General features: G+C 34.8%; 1 protein-coding gene across 2 annotated transcripts in view; it reads left to right on the top strand.

Moving 5' to 3' along the window:
* The window catches only part of LOC132140573 (myotubularin-related protein 3), a 27,329-nt gene that overhangs the window by 7,242 nt on the left and 5,087 nt on the right, over positions 1-15,000 (top strand). For both annotated transcript variants that reach the window (XM_059549382.1, XM_059549381.1), the window contains exons 7-17: positions 1-59; positions 1,919-2,012; positions 2,139-2,252; positions 3,344-3,660; positions 3,748-3,859; positions 5,199-5,394; positions 7,074-7,259; positions 8,383-8,553; positions 9,739-9,884; positions 10,871-11,687; positions 13,264-13,377. The exon at positions 1-59 is cut by the window's left edge and continues 96 nt beyond it. In XM_059549382.1, the coding sequence (XP_059405365.1) occupies positions 1-59; positions 1,919-2,012; positions 2,139-2,252; positions 3,344-3,660; positions 3,748-3,859; positions 5,199-5,394; positions 7,074-7,259; positions 8,383-8,553; positions 9,739-9,884; positions 10,871-11,687; positions 13,264-13,377 (2,326 nt within the window). The remainder of the gene's footprint in view (positions 60-1,918; positions 2,013-2,138; positions 2,253-3,343; positions 3,661-3,747; positions 3,860-5,198; positions 5,395-7,073; positions 7,260-8,382; positions 8,554-9,738; positions 9,885-10,870; positions 11,688-13,263; positions 13,378-15,000) is intronic.

Below are 15,000 nucleotides of genomic sequence, written 5' to 3'. Positions count from 1 at the left end.
CAGCTTCCTCTCGTGCAGCGCTGAAGACAGAGAGGTGCATGATGGGATCTGCTGTGCAGGTACTGCACATTTGTGCTTTACAGGTTCTTGAACTGGTTTACTTATCGGTGAACAATGTGTCCTCACCCTCACGTCCTTCCAAACCTGTATGACTTTCTTTCTTCTGTGAAACACAAAAGAAGATGTTTAAAAAATGTTCATGCTGCTCTCTCTCATGCAGTGAAAGTGAATGAGGATGAATGCTGTTCAGCTCCAAAACTGATAGAAAGCACCACAGAACTACAACATTAACAAAAATAAAGTAGCTTAGTGTGGAAACTATTTCTTTTTTGTTTAAATTCATTAAAATTGTCCCTTCTGCTGCAGCTCTGAAATGTATTAAAAAATAAATGTAAATTCATTGTAACTTGGTATGCTAAGAAAGGGTTATCATCTTTAAAACTATTTTAAAAAATGTATGCATTGAAATAATGCAACAATAAAATATTCGTTTTATAATTTTCTAATGAAAATTTAGGAAATGATTTGAAGCTGAAGCATTTAAACTGGAAATAAATAAATAAAACTGAAAGATAAAAATATATGAAACCTGAATAGTAATATTTAAGAAAATAATAAAAATGACAAGAGCACGTTACAAAAAATATATATAAAAAATGTAATATTTATCATATAATAATATAATGACAATAGAAGAGTATAATTATATTATAAATATATAATAATAATATAATTTATTGTATATTTTTATTTAAACTTATTTTATTTCAGCTTGTTGTGAAGGAAGCATTTCTCATTTTCATTTCTTTTCAACCGATGTACTAAAATAAAATGACTTAAATGTTTTAAATTAAAATGAAACCTGTAAATATTAAGAAAAAAAAACTATAATTAGTAATATATACTAGTATATAGTATGTTGCATACACTACACAAATAATACTAAAAATAACACTGGTGCCAGTTATTGCAATGAGTGAAATCTGTATTCAGCATTAAATCTTGTTGTGCATTGAAAAAAAGAGTTGTGCATTGAAAAAAGAGTAGTGCATTGAAAAAAAGAGTTGTGCATTGAAAAAAGAGTAGTGCATTGGAAAAAGAGTAGTGCATTGAAAAAAAGAGTTGTGCATTGAAAAAAGAGAAGTGCATTGGAAAAAGAGTAGTGCATTGAAAAAAAGAGTAGTGCATTGAAAAAAAGAGTTGTGCATTGAAAAAAGAGTAGTGCATTGGAAAAAGAGTAGTGCATTGAAAAAAAGAGTTGTGCATTGAAAAAAGAGTAGTGCATTGAAAAAAAGAGTTGTGCATTGAAAAAAGAGTAGTGCATTGGAAAAAGAGTAGTGCATTGAAAAAAAGAGTAGTGCATTGAAAAAAAGAGTTGTGCATTGAAAAAAAGAGTTGTGCATTGAAAAAAAGAGTTGTGCATTGAAAAAAGAGTAGTGCATTGAAAAAAAGAGTTGTGCATTGAAAAAAGAGTAGTGCATTGGAAAAAGAGTAGTGCATTGAAAAAAAGAGTAGTGCATTGAAAAAAAGAGTTGTGCATTGAAAAAAGAGTAGTGCATTGGAAAAAGAGTAGTGCATTGAAAAAAAGAGTTGTGCATTGAAAAAAAGAGTTGTGCATTGAAAAAAAGAGTTGTGCATTGAAAAAAAGAGTTGTGCATTGAAAAAAAGAGTTGTGCATTGAAAAAAAGAGTAGTGCATTGAAAAAAAGAGTTGTGCATTGAAAATAAGGATGAATGCACTGTAATTCTGTTTATCAGGACACTCTTTTGCAATGCTGGCGTTTATGAAGCAATGTGAAATGACAGACAGATGTCTGGCTTGATGCAAAATCTACACAAACTAAACACTGGTGTGTGTGCAAAGTCAGTACTCACGCATGATTTTAAGGCATTTCTTGTTTCTCGCTCTGTGTTCACAGGAGGACCCCAGCAGAGATTCAAGCAAGAGCTGGAGAGGATGGGCTTCCACACACACACTGCCTGGAGAATCTCCCACATCAACAGCAACTACAGGTGAAACGGCAGAAACACACACACACACACCTCCTCACACCAGCAGCCAGAGCAGCTTCATCACCAGTGAGTGTGTGTGTGTGTGTGTGTGTGTGTGTGTGTGTGTGTGTGTTTCCGATCGCCCAGGCTCTGTTCCAGTTACCCAGAGCAGATAATGGTGCCTGCTGCGATCACTGACCTGCAGCTGGAGAACGTGTCTGCGTTCAGATCAGGAAAGAGGATCCCGGCGGTCGTTTACAGGTGTTTCTCACTTCTGTACTGGCTCCAGCTCCACTGACTGTGTTAACTTCTGCATAAAACTTCAGCACAATGTTTGTGGCATCTGGTTACTTCTTTAGAAAAAAACAACTCTTGGGATTTCATACCTACCCATAAAACACTGTTTACACAGAGTACACTAACTAATCCATTACCAAACATTGTTTAGCTGATTTAAGCACTTCAGCTCAGATAGCATGCATTTTTGGTGCAGAATAATTAAAGTTCTTTAATAAAATATGAGCTTCACATTTCTCCTTTTAATAGCGACTTTAAATTTATATATTCTTCTAAGAAATTCATTTTATTTTTTGCTAAATTCTATTTTCCATTTTAAATGTTACAATTTTTTTTCTTTTTTTGTATAGGGCCCTATAATATCCATTTTATTTTATATAGAATTACATGTTATTTTTTCCCCAATTTTTTTGCATTTTAATTTCCATTTGGGGGGGGGGGGGTTTATTGGTAAAATTAAAGTTTTCAGAAATAAAAAAACACATTCTTTGAAATAACTAATTAATACAAACTATTAATTGAATCAAATTTACATTTGTAATAACTTTTTAACAATACTTAATGATATTCATTTTATTTTTTCCCCACATTATGTTGTATTTTCCCAGTTTTTTATTTATTTATTTTCCCTGTTTTCAGTTTATTTTAGATTTTCTGGATTATTTTTAATTTTCTAAATTAAATTTAGTAATAAAAAAAGCTTTTTAACTAATTTATTGAACCCATGAAACTTGACAAAAACACACATGATTTTTAGGACCCTGTGAGAACTATTTTAGGTTATTTTAAGTTGTTTTGTTTTTCTCAAATTATGTTTACTGTTTAGATTTTTCTGAATTCTGTTTTAATGGTTTTATTAAATTCTAAGAAACAAAGAGCTTGTCTAATCAATAAAGTTCCTAAAACATTAACAATTTAGTAATTTATTAACCTTTTTTTTTTCAGAAAATTTGTGAGGTCTATTTTAATTGCTTTGGATTTATAATTTAAGGCTTAAAAAACTTTTAAAATTAATCTTTTAAAATTGCATGTCCTTACCTTAACCTTTGACCCAGACACCGGAGTTCGGGCGCTGTGATTGGTCGCTGCGGACAGCCAGAGGTCAGCTGGTGGGGTTGGCGTAATGCTGACGATGAGCTTTTAATCCAAGCCATCGCTAAAGCCTGCGTCACGGATCCGGCTGCAAACACAGTTCAGTCGAACACAAACACAATCCCCGGTGAGCTCAGTGACTCTGATCCGCAAGCGGCCAATGGGAGCGCAGAGGCGGAGTCTAAGGCCACGCCCCCTCAGAAGCTGTTGATAATGGATGCGCGCTCGTACGCGGCTGCAGTAGCCAATCGGGCGAAAGGAGGCGGCTGTGAGTGTCCAGGTAATGCTTTGTTTTCAGTAATGCTAAATGTATAAAACACTGAATCCATGATTCCTCTCTCAATGCCGTCTGTGCTGCTCTGTGTAGAGTATTATCCCAACTGTGAGGTGATGTTCATGGGAATGGCCAACATCCACTCCATCAGGAAGAGCTTCCAGAGTCTGAGGATGCTCTGCGCTCAAGCACCAGATCCAGCGAAGTGAGTCGACCTGAGCTGAGCGCACGTCTACTTACAGAGACAGGGACGTTTTTACTTTTATTTAGTGAAGCACAGATTTCAAAATTTGCATTAATCAATAAACCAATAAATATTGTTATGCTATGGCTGAAAACTATAAATAATATAATTTAAAACTATAAATACAGTTTCGTTTTTATATATATATATATACAGTATATATATAAAAGGTTTTTGTTCACATAATATATGTGTGTGTGCTGTGTATATTATATATAGATATATATATATATACATACAAACACATTTATATATTTCAGAAAAATATGTTACGTTTATATATTAAATATATTTATATATAATGTAAATTATATGTAAATACATGTAAACATTTTCAAAATATATACTGTATATGTGTACATTATACATTATAAATAAACACAGTACACATATATATTATGTAAATAAAAACGTATTTTGGATGTGTATAATCGTTTGACAGCTCAAATATATATATATATATATATGTGTGTGTGTGTGTGTGTTTGTGTATCTATACACAAATAAAACAAACTATTTATATTTCAATTTTTATAATTTATGTATTTATTAAACTTGATATAATACTAAGCAATACTGGTATATAAAATATGTAAAAAATATATTTTATATAGTCCCCATTTGTAAGTCACTTTGAATAAAAGCGTCTGCTAAATGACTACATGTAAATTTAATGTAAATATAAAACTGTGTAATACAATTCAGTTTACACACACACACACAATTATATAATTATTTGATTATTATATAAAATAATACATCTTAAAAATGTCAGGCATTTTATTATATATTTGTTATTATTCATAATAAAGATCATGTTCCATGAAGATATTTAGCAAATCTCCTACCATAAATATATCAGTTTATTTCCGTTTGATTAGTAATATGCATTGCTAAGAACTTCATCTGAACAACTTTAAAGATGATTTTCTCAATATTTAGATTTTTGTGCTCCCTCAGATTCCAGATTTTCAAATAGTTGTATCTCAGACAAATATTGTCCTCTGAACAAACCACACATCACTGGAGAGATCATTTATTCAGCTTCAGATGATGCATAGATCTCAATTTGAACAAATTGACCGTTATGACTGGTTTTGTGCTCCACACAAGCACTGTTAATAATAAAGTGAATCCTGTCTCTGAATTGTGCTCTTAAATGTTTGATCTTTGCTTTAACCCCTAAGTTATTGCAGGTGTACGCTAGGTTTTTAATTACTAAGAGAAAAGCAGCATTCCCTGATGAAATATCTGACCTCCGCAGTGCTTTGAAACAGTAATATGATTGTGCATCTCTCAGCTGGCTGTCGGCGCTGGAGGGCACTAAATGGCTGCAGCATCTGTCTCTGCTGCTGAAGGCGTCTCTGCTGGTGGTGAACGCTCTGGATCGAGACGGCAGGCCTGTGCTGGTGCACTGCTCCGACGGATGGGACCGCACGCCTCAGATAGTGGCTCTGTCCAAACTACTGCTGGACCCCTTCTACAGGACCATCCAGGTCTCTCTCTCTCGCACACACACACACACACACACTCTCTGACACACTCACACACACTCACACACACACACACACACACACTCTCTGATATACTCACACACACTCTCACTCACACACACACACACACACACTCTCACACACACACTCTCACACACACACACACACACACACACTCTCACACACACACTCTCACACACACACTCTCACACACACACACTCTCACACACACACACACACACACACACACACACACACACTCTCTGACACACTCACTCACACACACTCTCACTCACACACACACACACACACACACACACTCTCACACACACTCTCACACACACACACACACACACACACACACACACTCACACACACACTCACACTCACTCTCTCTCACACACACACACACACACACACACACACACACTCTCTCACACACACACACACACACACACACACACACACTCTCACACACACACACACACACACACACACACACACACACACACACACACACACACACTCTCTCTCACACACACACACACACAAACACAGTATCTTTTAGCACTTCCTTAGAAGAATAACATGCATCATTTACAGCATGTTGTAAAATTTTAGTGCACATTCGGGTGTGACCTGACTGCAAACTGTTTAATTTGTCAAAACTTTCTGCGTTTATGGACACAGTTAACTTGCACTCGCTTTAGGATCTGAGAAATATAGTTTTTTTTAACCTTTACAGAGAGTGCACCAAGTTCGACTGTGTAATATAGCTAAGAAAGATCTCAATAACCTTTTGCAACACCGAGATCATGCGTTTGATTCATGCATGAACTGAAAAAAATATATAAACTGAATGCAATGCAAGTCAATTTGGATAAAAGCATCTGCCAACTGCATGAATGTAAATGATTTTCTTTTCTGAAATGGCCTTATAGAGTAAACAGTTGTAGCCTAGTAAATTGAAAATATTTAATGCACAAAGTAAAACACATTTAATCTTTTACTTTTTAATGCACCAATATAACAATACATCATTAAAAAGGGAACGCTTACCTGCAAATGTGACCCTGGAGCACAAAACTAGTCATAAGGGTCACTTTGTTTTAAAAAGATTTCTACATCATCTGAAGCTGAATAAATGATCTCTCCAGTGATGTCTGGTTTGTTCAGAGGACAATATTTGTCTGAGATACAACTATTTGAAAATCTGGAATCTGAGGGAGCACAAAAATCTAAATATTGAGAAAATCATCTTTAAAGTTGTTCAGATGAAGTTCTTAGCAATGCAGATTACTAATTAAACATTACGTTTTGATATATTTACAGTGCGAAATGTACAAAATATCTTCATGAACATAATTTTGACTGAAATATCCTAATGATTTTTGGCATAAAAGAGAAATTGATAATTTTGACCCATGCAAATGTAGTTTTGGATGCACATATATAATATCATATATCATATATATGATATATCCTCGTGTCACATATATCAAAAAATTCTTCAAAATATATTTTTTTATGTTCAGCATAAGAAAGTAAATTTTCGGGTGAATTAGGCCTTTAAAGAACTGAACTGATCAGCAGCTCTAACCACTGAATCTCTTTTTGTTATTAAAGTTTAAATGAAATTCTTATTTCCGTCAGTGAACTGTTGTTGTATCTGGTCTGGCCAGGGTTTCCAGGTGCTGGTGGAGACGGAGTGGCTGGATTACGGTCATAAGTTTGGGGAGCGCTGCGGTCACGGAGAGAACGCAGACGATCAGAACGAGCGCTGTCCCGTGTTCCTGCAGTGGATGGACTGCGTTCACCAGCTCCAGAGACAGTTCCCCTGCTCCTTCCAGTTCAACGAGGCCTTTCTGGTACTTCATTATCAGGCCCAGCGGGGTTCATCTCAAACAAACACCTTTTATACTAATGCAACAAAATGAACATTTTTATCAAAACACCGGAAATACAGTTTATTTAATAAAAGGGCATGCTAATTTAGTGCATTATGTAGAATATAATGCAGTGATGCAGTGTCTGATGATCATGATGCATGACAGCTGAGTCTTCTGGATGCAGTTATTTAAGCCTAAAATTCAAGATATAAGTTTAGCAATATCACACCAGCAAGAGTGGTGTTTTTCCCTAATATCTGCACGAGTGCACTTGTGAAATTGATTTAACAGTTCAGCAAATAATAAGTTAATATTGTGCCAATTTTAGACACCATTTTATCAATATTGTCCGTTTTGCTCAATTTCACAAATGGAAATAGTTCAAAGCCACTGAAGAATTGCTGTGCATCTCTGATAAAATACACAACAATAAATGATTCGCGTGAGTCGTGATTCATTGACTCGTTCATAAACACTTGCTGTTTGTACAAAACGTTTGATTTTTATTAGATTTTATTAGAGTTTCAGGCAAAACTTAATTTTTACCTTTTTTTTCTGAAAACAAGACAATAATTTTTAAAGTTAACAAGAACCATTAAAACACTTGTGTTACCTGAAATAAAAAAACCTTTAAAAAGTATATAAAAACCTAAATCTTAAACTTAATTTATCTGCTAGTTGCAAAGAGGATGCTTAGAATTTTTTTTTTTTCTTAATTTGATTTTACTGAAATAAAAAGTAATTTCTTAATTGTGTAAAAATTTTTTTTTAAATAAATAAATAAAAAAAGCAAACCAATTAAATAGACAAAAATACAAAACAAAATTAAGAGTATATATAATTGTCTTGTTTTCAGTAAAAAAAAAAACATGTAAAAAATTAAGTTAGTTTTCGCCTGAAACAAGTAAAATAATCTCCCAGTGGGGTGAGGAAAATAATGTTATTTCAAACATAAAACAAGATTATTTTGCTTGTTTCAGACAAAAATGAACATGTTTTTATCTGAAAACAAGACGATTTTTACTTGTTTTTGAAAATCCTTCTTGATTTAAGAATGTTTAGATATTTTGGCTGGAAACAAGACAAAAACTTGTCTCTGCAGGTGAAGTTAGTGCAGCACACGTACTCGTGTCTGTTTGGGACGTTCCTGTGTAACAGCGTGAAGGAGCGCGAGGAGCGAGGCGTTCAGGAGAAGACCTGCTCCGTTTGGGCTCTGCTGCGGACCGCCAACACTTCCTTCCACAACATCCTGTACTCGCCACGCTCCGAGACGGTAACACAACCTCTCAAATCATGTCTGCTGCTGCTCCGTGTTACCAAATACACATGTGACCCTCGCTGTGGAATCTTATCATGAGATATCAAGCATCAAAAGTTTGATTTCAACCATTCATTTCACTTGATTTCAATCTCTGACATGGCCCTACTCGACCAATATTAAAGATATAAAGGATACATTTTCTTTGCCTTATGAAGGATGATATTATGTTGAAAACAGTAAATCACAAAAAAAGGATCAATGATCAATCACATATTACAGCCAGCGTTATTACAGTTAAACCGAACCAATAAAAACTTTTGTTACCCGAGATAAAATGACCTTTAAAAAGTATATGAAAAACCTTAATCTTAAACTTAATGTATGTGCTTGTTGCAAAGATAATGTTAAGAATTTTTGAATAGATTTTATTGAAATCAAAAGTAAATACATTGTATAGACATTAAATTTTTTTTTTTAATTAATTAATAAAAATAAAAAAAAACATTCAACTAGTTGCCAACATTATTTTAATTTAGTTTAACTTGGTTTACTAAAATAATTGAACTGAACTAAAACTGAAATAAAAATGAATAAAAACTTCATAGAGACACACACACACACTTATATGTATATATATGTGTGTAAACAACTAAAAATTACAAAATGAATTACTAAAGCATGCAGCAAAATTACTAAAACTTTAACTACAGTTAAAATGGAAATTATATTAAATGTAAAATTAAAATATAAAAATTTAAACCGATTAAAAAAATGAGTAAAAACTATAATAGTCTCTTAATGATGATAAAATAACACCACAGAACATGCATTTTCAACTGATAATAATCAGAAATGTTTCTTGAGCAGTAAATCATCATATTATATTGATTTCTGAAGATCATGTGACACTGGAGACTGGAGGAATGATGCTGAAAATACAGCGGAGCATCACAGAAATAAATTACAGTTTAACACAGATTCACACAGAACAGAGATGTTTTAACTCATAAAAATATTTCCAAATTTTGACTGTATTTGTGATCAAATAAATGCAGCCCGGGTGAGACTTCTTTCAAAAACATGAAAAGATCTTGTTGGCCTCTTTTGAATGTTAGTATTGACCTACCTAGATGACTAAAACACTGTGTTGTCTATCGAGGCGGCTCACCAGGTGTTAAATCTCTTACTCTCCTGCAGGTTTTGCACCCGGTGTGTCACGTGAGGAATCTGATGCTGTGGAGCGCCGTCTACCTGCCTAACTCCGCCCCCTCCACGCCTTCTGATGAGTCATGTGTGCCACACTCCGCCCCCTCAGCCTCGCCCGAGGACACACCTGTGAGCAGGTAAACCAGACATGACCTGTGTGTTTATGTGTGCTGCATTTCCTTTTCCAAACACATTTTCACCATGAACCATGTTTAGATGCATCAGGGTAATGTGGTCACATGATTCTTCCATTCGAAAGGAACTTAAAATTGCATTTAAGGCAGAGATATTCATATTTCAATATAAAAACTCAATACTCATTTATTATCATTTGTGCAATATTGAATCAAAATATTTCTCTCTACAGCTACTTTTTTGTAATGTCTATTTAATGTTTTTCTCATCTAACATTTTTTGTAATGATCTTTTGAGGTGATAATTTCTCAGCCAAAATTGATGTGGAATTAAATAAGCGGCATATAATTTGATCAATTAGATTACAAATTCTAATAGATTTAGAATAGATTTTTGTAGGTATTTATTTTTTGTCTTAGTTTTAGTTAACCCTGATTTTAAAGTTTATATTTTTGTCAGTTCATGCATTCCCTTTGAAATCAAACTCAATTTCGTTCTTATTTAAAATGATTTTTCTTTGCATATTTTACATTTCCATTTTAACTTCAGTTGAAGATTTTAGAATTTTATTGTTTTTGTAAATACATTTTATATATATATATATATATATATATATATTTTTATTTTTTATTTTTTTTACTGTTTTAGTTATTTTACTCAATCAAGTTAAATCAAGTTTAAATTAGAAATAATGCTTTGGCAAAAACCTGAAATTAAACCTGAAACTTTTTATATTTTAATATTAGTTAAACTAATGTTTATTTTATTTCAAGTACCAAAATGTTTTATGCTTTTAGTTTTAGTTAATTATAATAATATATAATAATAGCTACAGAAATGCTAGCATAAAATATTTACGTAACATTTTATATATGTTAAAAATGACCACATTTCCATTAATATTGGAGCTGTTTTGTGCATGTAAACACGATCGTTCTCTGATTATGAATTGTGTCATTTACAGTTGTTTTTGTCAATGGTTTTCCAGGTTACCAAAGACACGCTCATACGAAGACCTGCCCACATCCTGTGAGGGTTTGACCCCAAACCGCCGCAGCAGCGACCCAAACCTGAACGAGAATTGGCATGACCGCAGGCTCACATTAGAGATCAGCGGAAACCACACGCAGACGACAGAACGAGGCGGCCAGGATCAGAGACTCAGCCTAAACACAAACCTGTCTGATGAACTAAACACAGACCGTCCAGAGCTTTCTGTGACTGACAGCCACATGCAAAACATCTCACAGGAAGAGCACAGGAAGCTGGATCTTCTGAAAAACATCAGAAGGAATACCCCTGAGGAATCGCCTCTTTATGAGACCAATCAGACGCTTGAAGAAAAACGCCCTCCTGGATCCCAGCATCCTTCGCAAACTAACGAAAACATTCAATTAACACCGGACAGACTGCTTCTAGATAATTCAACTAATACCCATGATTCCTCAGAATGTAGCAGCCAGTCTTCCATGGAAAGTTCTTCCAGTCCAAACCACACATCTCAGACTCCTAACGGCGTCTGCTCACCTTCCCAGCATCCTCTTTGTCCGTCGTCCGATCGAGATGGCGGCTCGCAGATGTCCGCAGCGGGAGACTCTTCTCCGACGTCGCCCCACAAGCGTCCGGTGGATGTTTCCGGGTGTTTATCAGTGTTAGGGCACCTGGATAAGGACGGCTTGAGTGTGCACAGCGATGCTGTACAGGTGCGTCTGCGGCAGATGGAGGCGGGGCATCAGCTGCAGGTGGAGACGCTGAAGAAACAGGTGCAGGAGCTCTGGAGCCGGCTGCATGTCAACAGGAAGCTGGTGAGGAACTAACACGCCTAATCGCATGAGTGGAATTAAATGCTATAAAAATAACTTAAGGACCATAACTATAAACATAGTAATGATAATCATTCTTACTCTAAGCTTTAGAGTGCACACCACAACTATGACAATAATGATGCAGAGGGATTATATGTGACCCTGGAGCACAAAACCAGTCATAACGGTCAATTTTTGGAAATTGAGATCTATGCATCATCTGAAGCTGAATAAATGATCTCTCCAGTGATGTGTGGTTTGTTCGGAGGACAATATTTGTCTGAGATACAATTATTTGAAAATCTGGAATCTGAGGGAGCAAAAAAATCTAAATATTGAGAAAATCATCTTTAAAGTTGTTCAGATGAAGTTCTGAGCAATGCATATTACTAATCAAACATTGCGTTTTGAAATACTTATGGTAGGACATTTACTAAATGTCTTCATGGAACATGATCTTTACTTAATATCCTAATGATTTTTGGCATAAAACAAAAATGTATAATTGTGACCCATACAATGTGTTGCTGTCTTTTGCTACAAATAACCTCAAGACTGGTTTTGTGTCACGTATTGTAAAGATATCACTTTCAGAGCAATTTATTTCATCATTAATGCTATTAGTTATCAGTACAGTTGTCATTATAGATATTATAGTTATTGTTAAATTTAACATTATAGTTCTTGTTATAGATATCTGTGTAGTTATTGTCATAGTTATTATTATAGTTGTTGGTATAGATCTCAATATAGTTCGATTATAGTCATAGCTCTACAGTTATCGTTACAGATATTTTTATTGTTCATGTAGTTATCGGTATAGATTCTGATGTAGTTATTATAGTAATAGTTATCATTATAGACATTGTTACAGTTATCTTTACAGTTAATGCTACAGTTGTCTTTAAAGTTATTGCTATAGTTATTGTTACAGATATTATTGTTATTGTTTTTATAGTTATTTTTGTTATAGAGTTATTATTATAGTTATCGGTATAGATCCCGTTATAGTTATAGTTAGTTCTATAGTTATTGGTTATAGTTATTAATATGTTTATTGTAGTTATCTTTACAGTTACTGCTATAGTTATTGTTACAGAAATTATATTTGTCATTATAGTTATCTTTGCAGGTATAGTTAAAGTTATCGGTATAGTTAGCTCTATAGTTATTGTTATAGATACTGTTACAGTTATATTTATAGTTATCGTATAGTTACAAATATTATTAGATTTATTCTTGTAGTTATCATTACAGATATTGTTAGTTATTGTTATACTTATAGATCTTGTTATAGTCATAGTTAATATCATATTTATTGATATAGATCTCTTTATAGTTAGTGTTTTTGTTATCATTATAGTTATGGATATTTTAGTTAAAGTTATTGTCGTTGTTAGCATAATAGTTATTAGAATTACTGTTATAGATATTTATAGTCATCATTATAGTTTTATTATAATTATTGTTATAGAGATTATTTTAGTTACAGTTAACATTGTAGTGTTTGTGGTGTAAACGGACCGTTAACTTCGTCAGCGGTGAATCTCACACTTCCTGTTCCTGTGTGCCGCAGACGTCTGTGCCAGACGTGGAGAATAACATGGAGTCTGACTGTTTGCAGCGCTGTGGGAAAACCGATCTTCTGTCCGAGTCCAGCTGGGAACAGATCGAACAGCAGGAAGCAGAGGTGAGCAGATCGGACCAGAACACGGGTCACAGATCTAATGAACAAATCCGGTAGACTGTGAACCTGATTCACCAGTTCAGAAGAGGAGTGACTCTGAATTAGCCGCAGTGTGAACTAGGTTTGTGACGGTGAGGAAATTTTACCATTGGTTAATCGACGTGTGACAACACTGGTATCACCGGGGGCTATTTCGTTAGCATTTTAACATTGAATTAGCGGTAATTGATTTAGTGGACTGCAGCACAGAAGCAGTCTTAAGTCTCTGGGCTATATTTGTAGCAATAGACAACAATACATTGTATGGGTCAAAATGGGTCCAAGAACTGTACACATCCAGAGTGAGGAAAAGGGCTCAGAAAATCACTCTGGATCCCTCACATCCAAGTCACCCCATCTTTGAACTTTTGCCATCTGGCCGGCGCCTCAGAGCCGCAAACACCAGAACAGCAAGGCACAAGAATAGTTTCTTCCCCCAGGCAATCTACCTCATGAACAGTTAAATGTTTCCCACTTAAACTTATGCTTATGCAAAAAAAATGTGCAATATCCTTATATTTATTTGTTACCCCTCCATCCTAGAACATTCCTGCATCTCAATTAATCCTATTCCATTATCATTTATAGCACAATTGTTTATACACTTATTTATTTGCCAATTTGTAATTCTCCTTTTTTGTAATGTTGTTTTCTATTTTCTTTTTTTTTTTTTTTCTTCTTTTTTTTTGTCTGTGTGTTGTTGTTTCTGTGCACTGGAAGCTTATGTCACTAAAACAAATTCCTTGTATGCGCAAGCATACTTGGCAATAAAGCTCTTTCTGATTCTGATTCTCATTTTTGAAAAATTGACACTTAAGACTGGTTTTGTGATCCAGGGTCTTATTTATTTGTCCAGTGTTGTTGTGGGTTTTGTTTCTGTTGCTGTTTGAGGCTGTAAGGATATTTGAGATAACTCTAATCATTTGTGAAGTGATATGGACATGTAATGCGGTCAAGAGCTGTAACTACTATTTCCCTGAATATAATATTGCACACCTTAGAATGTTCATCAGCCAATCAGATACAAGCATTCATCAGCCCCATAGTATAAATCAAAGATAACCTACACAAAGCTTACCGTATTTTCCGGACTATAAGTCACACTTTTTTTCATAGTTTGGCTGGTCCTGCGACTTATAGTCAGGTGCGACTTATTTATCAAAATTAATTTGACATGAACCAAGAGAAATGAACCAAGAGAAAACATTACCGTCTCCAGCCGCCAGAGACAGCCTCGCAGCTGTAGACGGTAATGTTTTCTCTGGGTTCTTGGTTCTAAATAAATGCAACTTAGGGTGCTTTCACACCTGCCTCATTTAGTTCGGTTGAATCGGACCAGAGTTCGTTTCCCCCGTTTGATGCGGTTCGTTTGGGCAGGTGTGTAAACAGCAATCGCACTCAGGTGTGCACCAAAAGCGGACCAAACAAGCGTACCGAGACCACCTCTTCAAGCAGTTTCAAACGAACTCTGCAGCGGTCCGTTTGTGGTGAGAACGTAATCCAACCTTGAACAGACCCAACTGCAAAAAGTACTGATCATTTTTGGGACTAAACCAGCTGCCGTAGTCAGCTGTGCTGTGCATTATG

Source organism: Carassius carassius, chromosome 5 (genome assembly GCF_963082965.1).
Source record: "Carassius carassius chromosome 5, fCarCar2.1, whole genome shotgun sequence".
Lineage (NCBI taxonomy): Eukaryota > Metazoa > Chordata > Actinopteri > Cypriniformes > Cyprinidae > Carassius > Carassius carassius.
The sequence above is the reverse complement of the archived record's forward strand: the minus strand, read 5'-3'. Positions and strand labels throughout refer to the sequence as shown.